Source organism: Physella acuta, unplaced genomic scaffold (assembly GCF_028476545.2).
Source record: "Physella acuta isolate Inbredline_101_S28 unplaced genomic scaffold, ASM2847654v3 ptg001173l, whole genome shotgun sequence".
In the NCBI taxonomy this organism is placed as follows: domain Eukaryota; kingdom Metazoa; phylum Mollusca; class Gastropoda; family Physidae; genus Physella; species Physella acuta.
The window spans coordinates 245412-263687 of NW_026732690.1; the positions used below are offsets into that span (position 1 = coordinate 245412).

Consider the following 18276-nt stretch of genomic DNA (forward strand, 5'->3'; position numbering starts at 1 on the left):
AATGGATAGTGTGGTCAGCATTATACCCAGCCGCTTTTATTTTCCCAATCGTGAGTCAGGTACCCTTTCAGAGCTGGGTGGACTCATGGACTTCCTGCAGTCCCAAGTCCGGAACGAGACCCGAACTCAAGACCTTCGGGCTAGGAGATGAGCGCTCTACCATTAGACCATCTTATATTTGTGGATCAAACATTTAATTTTTCTTCTGTTCTATTTTTAAATCTACGTGCACAGTCCTTATACTTGAAAAAAATATCCGTTGTAAGTGAAGAATAAGCAACTGGAATGTCATGGACCCAACTTGGAGGAATCGCCCAAAACAGACAACGATGTAAGGTGTGCTAGCGTCCCTTTGTTCCACAAAGTTACCTCAGAAAAGATGATGTTGCACAGTGCCTTGTATTTTAAAAGTAATAAAAGCTATACTTTATTTCCCAAACAGTTGTGACAACAGTATTACAGTAATGATAATTGACAGAGCGCCATCTGTAGCATCTGTAGCTCTGATCGATGAGATTGAACTTCATACATTAACATAAAACCTGTTTCAATAAATGGCTATAAGTATTAATATATATCGTTGAATACGTTAACAATGTTAATAACATTAATGTCATTAGCCAAGCTAACGATACTGTTCTGTTAGCCGAATGGTCTGACCACGTGGTTCAGTTGTGCTGTTTCATTCGATAGACAAACAAAACGTTCGTCATAGCGTCTTATAGTAAGGTGTGGTCAATAAATGACAACCCCCTCTCACTTTACATCGTCTTTTTTTGTGTTGACAACAGTCCGACCCCCCCCCCCCCACCTCAGAGTCGTAGCGAGGGGCGGGCGACCTTAGGGGGCGCCAAAATGGGTTGGAAAAACAAATTAAAAGGTTGAGGGGGGTGCAAATCGAAAGTTTGAGGTGGGGGGGTGCAAATCGAAAGTTTGAGGGGGGTGCAAATCGAAATCTTGAGGGGGGGGGGTGCAAATCGAAAAGTTTGTCCCCGGACGCCTCTGCCCCATCTCCTTCACGACTGTGACATAAATTATTGTGCAGGTCAACCCAGAAAATTCAAGTACTGTTTTATTTACTCCTGCTAGATATGGACTAGACTAGTCAAAAACGTGAACACCGCTCACTTATCTCCCTATAACAAAGTCACGTGCCCATTATTTACATTTGTGAATGACGTAAGAAGACGGGAAGAGACACACTTTTGATCAATCACCGCGACCTACCTACCCCATGGACTCCCAGTATAACAGCCGCCGTCTTCAGATAAGCCACAGCTATCTTCTATTTAGCTCTATAAACAGCTCTTGTCGCTTTCTATTTCAAAATTTTCAATGTGGTGAAACCACAATTGTGCGTTCGTAACAAAATTTTGTTAGTGCTGATTTGTATGATAGAGTAGACAGTCCTCTCTGATAAACATATTTTTATTGGATACATATTTATAGAGTAGACAGTCCTCTCTGATAAACATATTTTTATTGGATACATATTTATAGAGAGTTTCGAAAATAAGAATCTACATGCATATTGCACATGTAAGCATGAATGAACAAAGTTAATTATCTGTTAATGTAGAACATCAGTACTTGAGCTGCCGAACTACATTAGCAACTGTCAATTCCAATAAGCTACTTGGCCTAGAGGTAGAGTGCTAGACTGCTAACCTGAAAGTCTCGAGTACAAATCCGGATTCATGTCAGTAGAACGTCCCTGAGTCCACTCAGCATTGATGGGTACCTAACTCACGTTATGGAAAGTAACGGCGACTGTGTACAGTGCTGACCACACTATCCCTTCATATGCCGAGTTTCACAGAAACAGTTAAACTCTACTTCACTTGCCCCATGGGCCGTCAGGTCCGAAAATGGGAACTTAACTTACTTGAAATTACAAAAATCAAAATGAAATTCTTGCAACTAGAAGCAATATTCTGAAACAGTTCATCAAGAAGGTGTAATCAGTAACATGATAAATATAACACTTCCATTAGCAAACATTTGGTTTGCATTTGAATAGAAATCATGTCATAGTTTTACATTTAAGACACTCATACAACTAAGGATTAATAATAATAAGCCTACTAAGCCAATGAGATCGGTAACAAAAATTCTCCCCTTAAAAGGCTCACATTGGGAGGGAGGGAGGGAGGGATGGAGGGAGGGAGGGAGGGGGTGGCTGAAGGCTAGTACTAATGTAATATGTATCCAGTCATGCGTGCATAGCGTGTGATCCACGTATCAGTATCACTTGATCGATGCATCAATAAACACCAACACGTTGGCTACAAGCTACACGTGTAAGTCGATCTGTCGAGACGGGCCGTGTCACCGTGGTAATTAACACGAATGAATATTTAATGAGCACAGGTCGGTTAATGTATGCCTGGAAGGGACAGCTGAGACAAAAATTAAGTCCAAAACTTGACGGGTCCAAAGGGGGTGGTAAAAACGATGGCTAGCTATAATCAGGGTTCCCACAATTTTTTGACCAGGAAACTTTTATTTTAACTTATTTAAACTATAATGATCTTTCGCACTGTTTTCAATTTGATGTTTATTACGTTTTTTTAGAGGTAACTGTATTTTTTAAACTTAAACGAGCATAATTTAATTTTAACATTTTAGTTTGATAGACAATGAGATCAACCCGCGGTGTTTCTTCTAGACTGTTTTCTCGGGGGGGGGGGGGGGGGGGGCACTTGATATTATGTGGGGGGGAGGGGGAGGGGCAACATTCTCCGGGGGGGGGGGGGGGGCGAACACTGGTAAAAGTATACGTTTTCTATATAAATTCCATTTCGTTCGGGGGGGGGGGGGGGGTAGACTTTCTTCGGAGGAGGGGGGGGGGGGGGGCTCCGAAGAGATGCCTGGAAGAAACTCTGTCATCCGGAATACCTGAAATTAGATCCTGGGGCGTATTATTTAAAATAAATCTTACTTTGAAAAAAAAAACTAAAAAAAAAAACCAACAACATTTGAGCCTAGCAGACAATAGTAAACACATCTATATGTAAGCTTTTCAAATAGCCTTGGACTGCTATTAAAAAATTGACGGTATGGCAAATTGCATTCCCCCCCCCCCCCCCCCCCGAACTAGACTACGTCGAGAGGTTATTGTGAAGGCCTATAGTATACGTCATAACATGAACAATTGCTATTTGAAATAGCTCATGAGGTCACTTTATCCCCCCCCCCCCCCTAAAAAAAACAAAAAAAAAACGTGGGCCTCCTTGCGGGTCACAGTGAGTTCAAGAAAGCCCTATATACTCCAGATGTTCCAATTTTTATCTCCCCTCCCCATGAAATAATTGTAGTTGACCCATACTTGCATTTCAGATTGTCGGTGACATCACTAGTCTTTAATTTTTTTCATGAACGCAAGAGACGCTGGCTTTCGCAATTTTTTTTTTCAAATCTGTTTCTCAAATTCAGTCAGAGTTTCTACCAGGCATCTCTTCCTGAAAATTTGTGATAATATTAAACAAGGCTGTACTTGCGCGCGATACTAGTACTTTAATCTATATATATATATATAATTCTCTTCCGGGAGACGTTAGAAAACAAGCTGCAAGCACGCCGAGCAGTCACTTCTTTTCCTCTCTAGGCATATCGCAACCACCCCCACACTTACATGGTCTGGTGAGCTTGAGCTGTAGTTCACGCTAAATGTTTACATCGTAGAGCTGGGTTTAGTGACGGCTATTAGGGGCAGATAATTTAGTTTGAAACGATTTTAAACTTAGGGGAGGTAACTAAGTGTGGAGGCTGCTTTCACGTGGGTGGGGGTGGGGGTAGGGGGAAAGGAGGGTTTTAGTGTTTTAAAGCAAATATTTTCAGTGGCAGCATTGGTACTGTCGAATTCACAAATTATGAATTACTGAAAAGTAGAAAATAAAACAACTAAATAGCGGCGTATGATATGCCGCGAGTCGGCTCGTACAATTTATTTAGGTACGTCTCTAGATTACACGGCGAGTTAAAATAAGCCACACAAAAAAATCACGTGTAGTCTAACTTTTAAACAAATCCTGAAAAAAAACCGAAATAATGACGTCAATGTTGGGTAACCCTAAGCTAGCATCTAGCATAGCAGTAGACAGTGTTTCTTCCAGACTTTTTTCTCCGGGGGGGGGGGGGGGGGGGGGCGGCGGACCCTAGTTAAAGTGTATGTTTACTATATAAATTCCATCTCGTTCGGGGGGGGGGGGTTGACTTTTTTCGAAAAGATGCCTGGAAGAAACTCTGGCAGTAGATGTGCAATGTACGCTTGCGTGATGGGCGGGAAACAGACCATCGGTAAAAAGGAACCACGAGAACCGGCGAGACTAGAGATTGGATAGGGTCTATCCGATAGGCCCGGTCCAAATCTCGCGACACCCGGAAGGAAAAAAAACACCTGGGAAGCAAGATTCCACGGTTTTTTTTTACGATATTTCCCGGCTATTCATCGAAATTTCCGGTTTTTCCCCGCTGCGTGGGAACCCAGTATAAAAAGTATTCAAACAAGTTTTTTGAAAAAAAAGGGGGGGGGGGGGGGGAGAGAAGAAGTTTGTATTGTAACTCCAACCGATCCCTATTTTACATGTTTATGATACAATGATTTTAAATTTTGGGGAAAGGAAAAAGGGAAATTAAAAGCATAAAAAATTCTGTTCTCCATTTCCATCAAATGAAAGGCGAATGTATTTCCTCTACTAAGTCACAACTAACAAGTAAAACACATCTTGTCTAAGATGAAAATCACTAACTTTCCTTGAATGTTGGAAATAAAAGAAAAAGACACAATAAAGAATATTTTTTTTACTCATATTCAATAGACTAACAAAAATATTAAGGTAAAATAATATTGCAGAAAACCCAACATGAAAAAAAAAGAAAGAAAATTCCTTTAAATTAATTTACCAAGTTATAAAATCTTCTGAAAGTAGTCCCATTATGACATGTTTTGATAAACAGGGCGATATAGCATAAAAACTGACCAATCTGTCAGATAGAATGCGTTGTTTTTGCCGCATGTACACAATGGTCAATTAGTTACCGACAGTAACTGCCTACCATTTGAACTTTCTTTCAGGTACCTTAAGTAGAGCTACCATTGTTTGATTAAGGTTATGTCTGGGTATGGTATCTCATGCTGCACTGATAGTTTAAAAACACAACCTAGCCAACATTTCACTTCATGTGTTGAATGTTTAAACTCCATATTGTGTTTTAAACTGGACTAGTTTTAAAACCAAGGACATGATAAAATAGAGCAGATAAGGGAAAGTGACTAAATTTGCCTGCTTTTCTCTTGTAGTCAGATATTTGCCTTTTGTTGCTGCATAGAATTTCTACAGAAATATATCCAATCATGCAAGATGTTCTAATTTTCTTCAAAGTAATATATTATTTGCCCAAATTTAGTTCTACAACTAGCAATTATTGCAATTTAACTTAAGTTGAAACCTGGGTTACAATTTTTTTTACATTAGCTTTATGTATAAGATTTTTATATGCGATTTTAATTTCATGTAGGCTTATTTTATTTGTGAGACAAAAATTGTGGATACATTGCTAATTATTAAGGTTTTGTATTCATTAAGTGACAATCACTTTGTAAAATACTGATTTAAGATACAATACTCATTTTTCCATTCAGCAAAAAAAAAATGCACAAAATATGAATATTCTGGGTATTATTTGATAGTTTTATTTATACTACAAATGAAACATCATCAATCCAAATGATGAAAAGTTTTTGAATAAGTATACCAGAGGAAGTTTTTGGTGGCACACAAATGAATCTCTTCAGTTTATTAGCTAGCTGCTACTGTTATACGTTTATAGTAATTAATAATATATAATGAAAACATCTTGTTATAAAAGAATGAATATAATTTTTCTGAAGATGCAGTTTAAGAAATTAAATTTTATTTGAATAAAACTGCTAAAGAATAAAACGTCATGGACATTTCAGTGTTACATACCTAATGCTGTAGTATTTATTTACTTATTATTAAAAGAACAATAGAGTGAATGTAATAGTAGACTTGCTAGTCAACACTAATACTTGTTAAAGGGTTAGGTTAGTTCTGAATGATTTACTACTGGTTGAAAACTGGGCTAAAAATTCTGGTATTTTGAGAATTGTCTTCAGTTTTATACTTCACAATTTTTACACATTTTTTAAAGCAAAATGAAATCTTGCCCATTGGCTTGATTTCATATCTTTACAAAACAAAATTCCTTTTAAAAATGTACTTCATCCAAGCGCCTTTCATGAGGCAGCTACATTTCAAGTAACAATCTTTATCGCTTTAACGAGGCAAGTTAACAGAAGCTTACAAAAAAAGCTGACGGATAACTTGTCTCTATAAGGCTTTAAAGTATCTTGACTACACTGACTTGCATAAGAACATACAATCACATTACTGACACCAGAATTTTAAAAAAAAAAAATGCTTTCATCTTAAAGTTAAAACAATCATGCAAAAAAAACACCAGGAGAAAGATATTGATAACTTATATGTACATCTGTTTTATCTGTACTTAGATGGTATCTTGAGCTACTAAATTTGTATGAATATCAGTTTATGATGACAAGCACTGAAAAAATATAAATATACTGTGTTCCTTTAGCACATTGAATGAACATAAATATAGAAATTTGTAGCTGAGGTGGGGAGAAAAAAAAATTGTCTCAGCATTTTCCAAAGTAAACAAGAAGATTATTAACATAACACAATTCTCTGTGTACTTGACGCATCAGGTACACACCAGAAACAAGACATGTTTTGTTGAGTACAACAAAAGCAAGCGTACCACTGTTACAAGTGAACCAGGCCAATTTCTCTTCATGAAGCTTTTTAAAATACCAACCATCACATGTATACAAATAATTTGTGTATATACAGTCACATGTTTTTTTTAGAACTACTTAATACACTCAGCATGTTTCCTGGCAACCAAACACCATTATCTTCATCATTCTTTCACTCTCACACTCTGACTGCTGCAGCTTATCAATTGATGTATTGGGCTAGCCAACGGAAACCTTCTCCATATCCTTGTCGCTTCAGTACACTGCACATAAAAAGTTCCATTGGACGGCCAGGTAATTCACTTCTTGAAACTGTGCCCTAGGATTGAAAGAATTCAAACAAAATACATTTAGCTTGATTATTTATTAATGTTAGTAAGTGAAAGATTACAGAAATAATGTACAAAAAAGCTAACAAAAAAAAAAAAAAAACAAATAAAAGAAGTTTATAATCATGCAAATGTACTGCAAACAAAAGCTGTATCAATATTTTTAAGAACAGCAAATTTAAGTGTAGTTATAAGCTTGTAGTGAGCTTACCTTTCCAGTAGTTAGATTGTGTAGTCCAAACCAATGTCTAATTTCATCTTCACTAGCAGCACCAGGTATATCAATTTTATTGCCCAATATTAAAACTGGGGCATTGGCTACTTGTTCATCTGTCAGTAGACTCTGAATCAAATTTTCAAATAGGTGAATTTTAAAACATAGATACACCTATTAAAATTAAAATAGTAAACAATTTTTTATAAAACAATGACTATTTAATAAAACAAATCTTACATCTAATTCTGCTTTGGCTTCTGTAAATCGTCCTCGATCATGACAATCAATAAGGAACACAATGCCATCCACTGCTGGGAAGTAATCTTTCCATACTCTTCGTGCTGTGGAATATTTGTTATACTGATTGTGCTTTCAATCTCCTTTATTTCTACTATTTTGCTATATTTTTGGGCTGTCCTTTACTTGTCAATCAAGCTTAAGTTAAAATAAAAATTGTTAGGCAACTAGGATCATGAAACAAATTTTTGGAACTGACTTGTAAAAGTATCCATAGGAATTAACCATATTTGTATTCTGCTTTTTGGATGAGACATAAAATTAATTTTTGCAAACACATACCTTGCCTATGACCGCCCAGGTCAAAAGTTGTAAACTTCATTCCTCCCATGGACAACTCTTCTGATGCTGTAAATCATGGGTTTTAGAGTTATTATAAATAAAGTTTTATGTTTATTTTTCTATTTCATACATTTCTTCACTTTTTATTTTAGTCTTTTAGACAGTTTAATTATTATTTAAAAAAAAAAAACCCTTTTATATAACTTTTTTTTTAAAAAAGAGTATAATTAAAGCAACACTAGATATCTTACTGAAGATTTGTAAATTACAATTTTTTTTTTAAACAGAACCTTAAAAAGCTTTAATTTTAAATTCTTATTTTATGGCTTTATTAAAAATGCTTAATTCTTAAAAAGTAGATTTAGCTAAATATAATCGTGCATTGTTAAGTTAGAAATGCATAGGGATACACTTAAGCTTAACAGTGTTAATATTTTCTTTTCAAAATGTTAATTTTTAAAACAACTTCAGTCATTACCCACAGGTGACACTTCAAATAGCGAAAAAGAAAGGAGCACATTAACAGTTTACAGATATTTAAGTAAACAATGTTCCAACTGTGGGTAAATGACTTACTTGGGTGAAGTGTGGGAACATGCTGAGCCATTCGATCATCTTTGAGCCTATGTAGAAGGGTGGTTTTCCCTGCGTTGTCTAGCCCAAGGAATACTAATTTACCAGATTTCTTCCATAAACCTAAAATGGTAGAGAGTTTTATCACCTACTGATGTAGCAACAAAACCCATGCATGTAAAAATCAAGCCAACTGCATTAGTAATCAGCTACTGCTCAGAGCAAAAATATACAGTAGTATTATTACAAACAAGTCCATAGCACAGAGTAGTGATACAACTTTTTTCCTAATAGGTTATAGATAATACATGTTAAATATTCAATTTCTAATGTTGAAAATAAAAATTTGCAAATTTTTTTCAGTGCAATAATATGCTGAAATTCAAGTTTATTTTCCCCTTTAGGTAGAATGGCTGTTAAATTTTCTATCTTTAAAGTACACTGTTAAATTATAGGGCACACATAATTGCCTGAACAAGATTACCAAAATGATTTTTGGAGAAAAATGGAAGTTTTAAAAAATTTCACTACTTGTTGAAAACTCATTGGCCAAGATATCATTTCCTTGTCATTCTATTTTCACATACGGTTAAATTTTAAAATCATAGTGCAATAACAAACAGCTAATTTAAAAAAAAAATCATGCCCTGTTATTCCACAAGTACCATGCCCAAGTGAACCAAGTCCAGTACTGGACTTACTAGGATGAAGAGTGGGCACAGGCTGAATAATATGCCCTTCTTTGAGAACTCCTAACAGAGTTGTTTTTCCTGCATTATCCAATCCCAAAAGGATTAATTTTCCAGCTTTACGACCAAAACCTTTTAAAATCCAACAATACTGTTAAAAACTATTTTAACAATAAATTTATTATTATACTTTCTAGTCTAGAGCTTTCTTAAATTAGACTGAATAATGTATTAGGCCTAAAACTATAGAATTTACTTGCCTAAAAAATTAAGAATTGATGAAAAATAGTCCCACAGGAACATAGCTGATAAGCTGGCTAGTCTGAAAATATATAAGAAACTGTTAGTGTAAGGCAAAACAAAACAATTAAAGAATATAAAGCAAAAGAGCATATAATGCTAAGTAACATAGGCCTAAAAGTTATTTACAACAACTACAAACTTAAATTATCTATCTTTAGGGTTTATTGCATTGTCAACAGTAGTCTACACTACTGCTATTTCATATTTAAGTAGACTTTTAGCAAGAGGTTTCAGTTCTTACAAAAGCTGTCAGGACAATTCAGTGTAATATTGTGGGTTTTATTTATCAGCAAATATGACTAAAAGTAATATATTAAATAAATAGACCTACATCCTGCAGACTTTCAAAAGGAATGTCTACTTAGTTCTAACAGAATTAATAATTAGGCATAGTCAATTTAATATAATAAATTAGGATTTTGGCCAGATGTGGAATAAGGCAGATCTAACAAAATTAAAATTGGATACAACTGAACTTAATGTCATAATAATGTTAAAATTTGAGGTCTACATTTTCTTATCTAAAATTTAGTGACAAATGAGATTCAGGTGATAAATCTGGCTGAAGCAAGGGTCAATAATATAAAAAAGCAGTCTGTAGGTTGAATGTTTAGTTGAATAACAAATGCAACACAAGTATAACTATTAGCCCAAGTCCTAGGTTAAATTATTAAAATTAGAAGGCGATACTAACAAGTAAGAAGTAGATATAGGCTAGTAGTTACTAAAGTTAGGGCATACAATTAATGTCTAATCAATGTCATTTTTTTAAATTTATTTAGGGCCTAGATAAGCTATAATTTTATTATTAGGCCTAGGTGAGTCATTTTAGTATTTAGGCCTAATATGTAATAAAACTTGACTCCTCTAGCTAGTAGTTTAGCTTAAGCTAGAAGTAGACAAGTTAGTAGATCTCTAGAATATTGCTAGAATGTTAAGATCAAAATTAAATAAAATCCAGATCTAGGCCCTATTGAAAATAAAAAGGGGGATCTTTTTTATACCAGTGTCCAATAATAGAATCTTCTTAAATAAGTGGTTTTAGGCTTAAATTTAAGGTAATGGTAGTTAACTAAAATAAACAAATTTCTTCCTAATGTCAATGCTAACCCTATCCCTGACCCTACCATAGCCTAACCCTAAAACTATTCGAGATTACAATACTGCTAACAACATAAAACACCTATTTTTGGAAGAGTCTATTATCAGACATCAGTATATAATAACTGTATGGGGCACCTGCGGATCTAGCGACCACAGTCCAGTTTATACACAAAGTTGGACTTGTTTGAATCCTCCACCATAAACTAAATTATTAAGAACGCAGAAGAAGAAGATATCAGTATCTTCAACCATTTAATTAAAAAATCCTTTACCTTAGGTCTAAAATCAGTTTACAGTTTACTTTGTTAAAGTAACATAACAATTAGTGCACGGGTTCCCAACCTGGGGGTCGCGACCCCCCTGGGGGTCGCGAAGGGCTTTCTGGGGGGTCGCCAACTGGTATACTAAACCTTAGTAATTTGAAACAAAACATAAATATTTAGAAGAATTTTTGAAATTCGGCTTTACTAACATCACTGGAAAGGGAATAGAGAAAAAGCGTACTGTACAAAGTTGTTCTCAGTCACGAGTTTATGAAATCTTCAAAACTAAAACGTCATTTGAGACGAGTCATTCGAAACACACCAAAAAAGATATGGAGTTCTTTCGTCGGTATGAAGCTAGTTGCAAACGTCAGAGACTTGATCGAACAGGAAGTTTTCACCAAGGAAACACAGCATTAGTGCAAGCATCACATGAAGTCGTGACAGAAAATGCCAAGCGAAAACAAACACATTAGGAGAAAATCTCATCAAACGCTGCATGTTGAAGATGTTGAAGTTAATTCTTACATTCTTAGATGTTAAATAACACATTTTTATTGAAATTAAGCTTTCACCATTTTTGCTTTTCAAGTTGATAAATCGACAGACTGTGAGTTCGTGTTCGCAGTTGCTGGTCTTTGTCTATATTCATTCAGATAATAGCAAAGAAGAGTTGCTCTTTTGTGAAGATAGCATGGAGAAAATTAATAGTTTTTTTTTAAATTGGATGATTAAAATGGGTTAAAACGGTTATAAGGATTTGTGCGGATGGTGCACCATCTATGTTTAGGTCAAAATCGGGCTTTCAGAAAGCAGAAAAGATTTCGCTCCCTAACCACTACCCTCACCAATCGCCATCAAGACTCCATTGCTAGTATATGTGGTAAATTATATAAAATCTGTAGCCTTCAAAGAACTGAGCAAAGACCTGAATAAAGATCACGAGGTTCTGCTCTTCTACACCACAGTGCGCTGGCTGTCAAACGAATTGTTGTGAATCGTGTTTTTGAATTGAAATCTAAAATCAATTTGTTCTTGGAAATGCAAAGGAAACAAGACCTTTTGGTATACTTAAAACGACATAGAGTGGTTGGAGAGAGCATCATACCTAGCAGATGTGTTCGAACATCAACATAAGCATAACCTGAAGCTTCAGGGAAACGAATATTATCACTTTCCATGATTATCTTGGGGCATTTTGTCAAAGCTGCAAAATCGGCAAAGAAAATAAATCTAGGAAATATTGTAAATTTGAGAAACTCTGCAGTGTGGTAGATGAATCTAATTGTGAGATAATTAAAATTTTGTAAGTAGAAATTTCTGGGCATCTTGAATCAAGTGAAAACGAACTGCAGCGCTATTTCTCTGAGCTGAAAAAAAAAGAATCTGCATTGACGCATTATCCATTCTCTTCTTCCCTCAATGTTGCCAGCATTCACGAAGAATTCTTTGATTTGTAGAATGATTCCGCGTAAGATAAAAAACTGCACACTCAATTTTGGTGTAGTATTCACCATTCATACCCAAACGTAAAATTGATTGACTTTTCGAGAATAGATTTTCAACACTATTTTTCGATTAAAAACAAAATTAAGATAATGATAACCACATAGGTTGGCGTTAACAAAAAAAAATACTTTAAAAAAAAATTAACCGCGAATGTTTACTCAGTTTAGTGAATAGTATGCAATTTTACTCATTGTATTAAAACAGTTATCAAGAGTAGTTCATATTGAAAGTCTACAAGAAATTGTTATTTTAGTGCTTATTAATTTCCATACTAATTTCGGCTTTTTAATTCTATGGGGGTCGCGAGTCACTTAATTTTTATAAAAGGGGGTCGCCACTCGAAAAAGGTTGGGAACCACTGAATTAGTGTCAATTAGACCTATCAATTAGGCCTATATTTAATTATAACATAGCCTAAAACTACAACGCCTAACTCCCTAACTAAGCCAAGCTAATTAAAAGTAATTATTTTATATTATAAGGCTATCTTTATAAAGTGAAAATAAATGAAATAGGGGCCTATAAGGAGAATGTTTACTGTTACACCGGTGTTCGATAATGGAATCTTCTTTAAAAAAGGGGTGTTAGGTTACTGGTAGTTAACTAAATACTGTACACACATGGCTGGCTAATGTCAATGCTAACCCTGTCCCTAACCCTAACCCTGGTCCTACCATACGCCTAACCCTAAATTCTAACCATAAAATTAGTCGAGATTACAATACTTTTTTGAAGAAGATTCCATAATTGGTCACCGGTATCTAGAAAATCATATCAATAGTCAATAGTAAAAATAGCCTAACTGCTATTTGCTAACTGTAACTTTACTTGTTATAGTAATAACTCATTATTTAATATTTATAACTGAAACTGGATTAGAAGTTGCAAGAAGTGAAGGATTAAATTAAAATTATGAAGCATCCAAAAGTAAATCCGAAGAACACTCAGTAGATTTCTAGATGAGGTTTTAATTTTTAATCAAATAACTTGTGCTTAGTTAGTTCAGTACTGTCACTTAGATCTAGATCTAGAAGCTAGATTCTAGTCAGTGTCAGATTTGCACTATGATCAAGTTACAGTTACAAGTTCAAGTATGATGAGTTTAGTAAAGTTTAGTTGGGTATTTTATCCTTTTTCGACAGACGGGCGTTCCATAACATGCTTCACAGTATAGATCTACAAATAGGATTTATGACATCAGAAATCGTAAATAAACGTAGTGCTACATAGATCTATAACTTTATTTACCGTCAAATCGGAACAACGCAAAATGGTATGTTGTAAATTTTACACTCTTTCAGTATAGACGTGTAAAACTCTACTAAAATGGCGATTCTATGTGTGACGTAGTTCCTATACTGGTAAAAATTATTTTCATTGGTTAAACAAAAATAACTACTTATCAAATTGCTTCTCTCTAGTAACAGCATTAAAAACAGTTGAATGAACTTCCGTTGTAACAATTTCCGGTCCTCGACTTTCAGCTGTAAACGAACTTTAATGACTTTTAATGTCTTATATCTAGACTAGATATAGAATCTAGATCTGGCTTTTAAAAAAAATATATTTAAGTATTTATTTGGACAGTAAAATGGAATAAATTTTATTTGGTCACCACACTACAGATTTAGATACAGCAATTTTCTTTTAAACATGAACTTTACCGCAAACATCTCAAAGCTATCTCAGGTATGATTGTAACCCGGTAACCCGTAGACTACGGGACCCGGCGGAGTAAACTAGATTCTAGATCTAAATCTAGATCCAAATCTAATCCCTTAGTTTAGCGTCGGAAATTATCGGGTAATGTTTGTTGAGTTTCGGTAATTAGAGTTACGGTAAACCATGGTTTATTTGACCATTGAAATATATTATAAATAAATTGAAAGTCGATTGTAGTAAATTAATGTTTTAATTTTTTAAGTTTAATCGACAAAAGGAAACAAGAATAAATATAATAGTAGATTTAAATTAGTAGATCTAAAAATAATAACATATATAAATATAAATAATGTATCAAATGTAATAATTTAATGTTTTTGGCTTGCAGCGGATTTGCGACCATTAATTAATTAAATCTAGATCTAGCTAGATATCTAGCTGCTAGGCCAAGTAAAAAAATCTAGATTACGAAAATAGTAAAAATGATTACAAAATGTAAAAATGATTACAAAAATAAATCTATCCAAATTTTAAACATTCTGTTTAAAAATAAAAGAAGACGCCAAATAAAGTATGGTTTACGGTACTTCCGGTGAATTCCGGAAGTGTGTGACAGACTTTGTTATTGTTTCACTGTTTTTTACTGCTATACGATTCCGGAATAATAACCGACGCTAAACTAAGGGATTACCGAATCTAGATCTAGTGATATCTAGATATCTAGACCTAGTACACTTTCATTACTTCCAATTTCTCTAAACCCAGATATCTAGATTCTACTTGTAAAACTAGAATCTAGATCTACTCTAGGCTAGATTCAAGATTCCCAAATGCCAAATAATGCAAATATTAAAGAATCAGTGCTATACATTACTAGATCTATACAAGTTGCAGATCCAGAGAACTTGAAAATAATTTGTTGAGTTTAAGGCTACATTAACATTTCTATTTATTTTCATCAAGCCTAAATTATAACCCGATGTTTCACTTTTGTAAGACAAACATTCATTGGCTACAGGAACTCCGTGATCGATTTCTGACAGCCCCACTTTATAGTTTTTTTGTTTACAAAACTTTGCAGATCAAGTTTTTAAAAAACAATGCAAATTTAAACACCATGACCTAGTTTTTCTATTTTTAGCTTACAATGTGTACAACAAAATTTATGGCGGCCTATCGAATAACAGGATGCCATTGTTTATGTCGCCATAACATGTGAAAACCAAATTGTTTTTGCTTTTTTTAAATTTTTTTATTTAGTTACCGAAAATATTAAAAACATCAAATACATCCAATCTTTAGTAAAGCCCGAAAAAAACCAGACAGGCAGGATTTTATAGGCCTAACCATATTAATTGTAACTACGCCGTGCATGATTTTAAAGTTAATTTATGGACCTCTCAAATACCTTTGAGACTTTTCTCGCTGGTGTCCATTCTCTTACTAATAATAGCGCATTTAATTATTATTATTTCTTCAAAAAGATATTGATTTTTATTATTTTAATGTATGTTTTAAAATTAACATAAAATTCCAATAAAATCAGACTAAATTTGATATTATTCACAAAAAGGTAAAACTACATTCTAGCGTATTTTATTCTCCGCTTTGCGTACACCTCGGGTTGAGCATAATTTATTGTAAACACAAAAACATTTATTTTAGAAAACACTAGGATTAGATAGATCTACTTAATTTTTATGAATGTGTGTTTTAATTAGAAAAGGTAAAAAACAGTATAAATAAGCAGTTCCAATAAAATAGCGTGTGATCGTCGGTGTGAGAAAAATCCCTACACGGTCGAGGGTTCACAGTGAGTTCACATTGCCTTATTAAATTATCTGCATACGGCTCATAGCTTGGGCAACTGCTATTTGAAATTGTGGTGGCCTCAGTGTTTGGGTTATTGTGAGTTCATATGTTTATTTATAGTATCATGCATGCAAGATACTTTTAACAATACAAACTTATAGTATTACTCGCTAACCCGAACCCGGAGGCGTGGCCGGTTGCTAATATACTATTCTAATTAGTGCTGGAGCTACATTAAAAACTATTAACTATATTTCTGTTTAGGCTACTTATATTTTTTCTCTTCATAACAGCCGTCCATTAATTCTTCATACATTTTGGCATTGTAAAACAATTAATGAAATTTTAAAAATTCCCTATAAATTATACTTAGAAGATCAACTTGACCAATTGACATCATTGTTGGATCACCCCTAAAAAGGACCCATACATCCTAATATATAATTCCCCATGTGCGCACTTCTCTCTCTCTCTCTCTCTCTCTCTCTCTGTCTGTCCGCAAAATATTTTCGCCGGACATCACGTCAGAAACGGCAGCGATATATGGAGAACTTTATACGGACTTTTGTTGAAAATAATATGTTAGATGTTTTAAATGTATAACCACAATTTTATTTAAAGAAGAAAAATAAAAATTAAAGGCGTATTCGAATGTAGAGAAACAGTATTATTTATGCAACCGGAAAAGCATTAATAGATGTGAAAAAGAACGCATAAAACTGTGACGTCACTATTGCTTATACATTAACTAATGACGTCATCTGCCGTGTTTAGAATAAAAAGAAATGAACTATTCCATTCAAATTTGATTTAGATCTACGTACACTATGAAATGTATACAATACAATTTTTCCGGCTTAAACTCATAAAATTTATTTTATTTATTTGGATTCTAGATCTAGATATTCTAGATTCATCTATTCAAATAATACATTTCTATACTAAAGTATTTCAGGCCTTAATTACTTTATTGAAATCTTTGTTTATCTATGCAATTTGCTAATCTCTATAATATATAAAGCACTTCCCGGCGCCGCAGGCGCTTCAAATTTGGCAGGATCTTGCCTTGGGGCGACAGAACACGGGGGCCGGTTGGCCGAAAAGTCTACGATGATGGGGTCAAAACTGACCTCGACTGACCGGCGCCTTATATGAGCTATAAATCGAAAAAAAATGTCCACGGAGGAACCTCTTCATAACTCCTGAGGTCGTAGACCGACCCTCGGGCGAATTAATTAAGCATTCAAATTCTCAATGTTTTTGAAAGCCTAAGCAAAGCTGGGCAGCATGCCTAGTATTATTATAAAAGGCTGCACTAAGTCTGTCACTAAGACTTAATTTAGCAATTGTATTACAGCAGAGGCGTAGCAACCCCTCCCGATGCCTGGGGGCAAACTTTCAATTTGGCGCCCCCCATATATTTTTTAAATTTTTTATTCAAAATAGCAGCTAAAATGAGCTTATTTTGGCGCCCCTAGGGTCTGCGCCCGGGGACTACCCCCCCTCCCCAAAGCCTCTGTATTACAGTAACTTTTTAGTACCTGGTATTAATAACATACACTTTAAAATATTTGTCTTGCTTATTATACTGTCCATATTTTTTTAGAGAAGTTACTTCTAGCTGTTGTTTGTGATGGTTCTTCAAATTAATAATTTAAAATAATTAGTTGATTTTATTTTCCAACTAGTTGTGGAAAACTAATGCACCAGTAGCAACATATGTGGCCATTAGATCACTTTCCACATCTCCATGTTTGTGCAAGAACATAAAGGCTGGAATTCCTAAAGGCACACCTTTTAGGACATTGCCACTTACATATGAAGAAGCTCAAGCGCCTCATTACATTTTTGACAGGAAAGGTTGGCTGTCATGGAATACAAGTAAGTAAACCCATAAACTTTGTAAATTTTCTTTTTGAAGTACCAACATAGAATGGTGTATCAAATCTGTTTTAGTTTCAGTAAACATTATTTAAAATCCATCCATTTTTTTTTTAACAGGTAATTTGCACAATGAAAGAAATAGGATAGCTGAAACAACTTTTGAGGATCTAATTATTAGAAAATTTATGTATGGTACATGGCATGGATCTTTAGTATCAGAGGTCATAATTAAAAGACGGCACAATATGATAATCCTTGCATTTATTGCTTCGATGGAACATGTTATACCGAGACAGATTTACTTTTTGCAAGGGTATACAGAAGAGCTGTTGTCACATTGGTTGAAATGTCCTATCAAAGTTGAATTACAGTGTGTTACTTCTAAAGAAGATGTAGTGTTTAAAAGAATTTGAATTTTTCTTTTTTTACTGCACAATAAAATGCTTATTTTTACAATAGTTCTTGTTCACTAAAGTATGTTTGGGAGTGGCTGAATGTGTTTGTGACACTATTAACCAAAATCTCTACATTGATTCAGTTCCCCTAG

General features: G+C 34.4%; 3 protein-coding genes across 4 annotated transcripts in view; 1 reads left to right on the forward strand and 2 right to left on the reverse strand.

Annotated features, from left to right (window-relative positions):
- Nucleotides 1-5453, reverse strand: part of LOC131956732 (V-type proton ATPase 116 kDa subunit a1-like) — an 86112-nt gene extending 80659 nt beyond the window's left edge. The window contains exon 1 of the mRNA XM_059321301.1: nucleotides 5444-5453. The gene's annotated coding sequence lies outside the window, so the exon portion shown is untranslated. The remainder of the gene's footprint in view (nucleotides 1-5443) is intronic.
- A 353-nt stretch (nucleotides 5454-5806) lies between these two features.
- Nucleotides 5807-13751, reverse strand: LOC131956739 (GTP-binding protein SAR1b). Of its 2 annotated transcripts, none has more exons than XM_059321313.1 (7): nucleotides 13620-13751; nucleotides 9453-9514; nucleotides 8507-8626; nucleotides 7931-7996; nucleotides 7589-7692; nucleotides 7346-7477; nucleotides 5807-7124 (listed from the first exon to the last, which is right to left on the reverse strand). In XM_059321313.1, the coding sequence occupies exons 2-7, from the start codon at nucleotides 9493-9495 to the stop codon at nucleotides 7008-7010; spliced, it is 582 nt and encodes a 193-aa protein (XP_059177296.1). In that variant the 5' UTR covers nucleotides 9496-9514; nucleotides 13620-13751; the 3' UTR covers nucleotides 5807-7007. The 2 variants fall into 2 exon arrangements, with proteins under 2 accessions (XP_059177296.1, XP_059177297.1); XM_059321314.1 differs by lacking the exon at nucleotides 8507-8626 and adding an exon at nucleotides 9205-9324.
- A 62-nt stretch (nucleotides 13752-13813) lies between these two features.
- On the forward strand, nucleotides 13814-18187 carry LOC131956726 (small ribosomal subunit protein uS3m). Its single transcript, XM_059321288.1, has 3 exons — nucleotides 13814-14060; nucleotides 17534-17726; nucleotides 17847-18187. Exons 1-3 carry the CDS (start codon nucleotides 14025-14027, stop codon nucleotides 18140-18142), a joined length of 525 nt encoding a protein of 174 aa, XP_059177271.1. The 5' UTR covers nucleotides 13814-14024; the 3' UTR covers nucleotides 18143-18187.
- The last annotated feature ends 89 nt before the right edge of the window (nucleotides 18188-18276 follow it).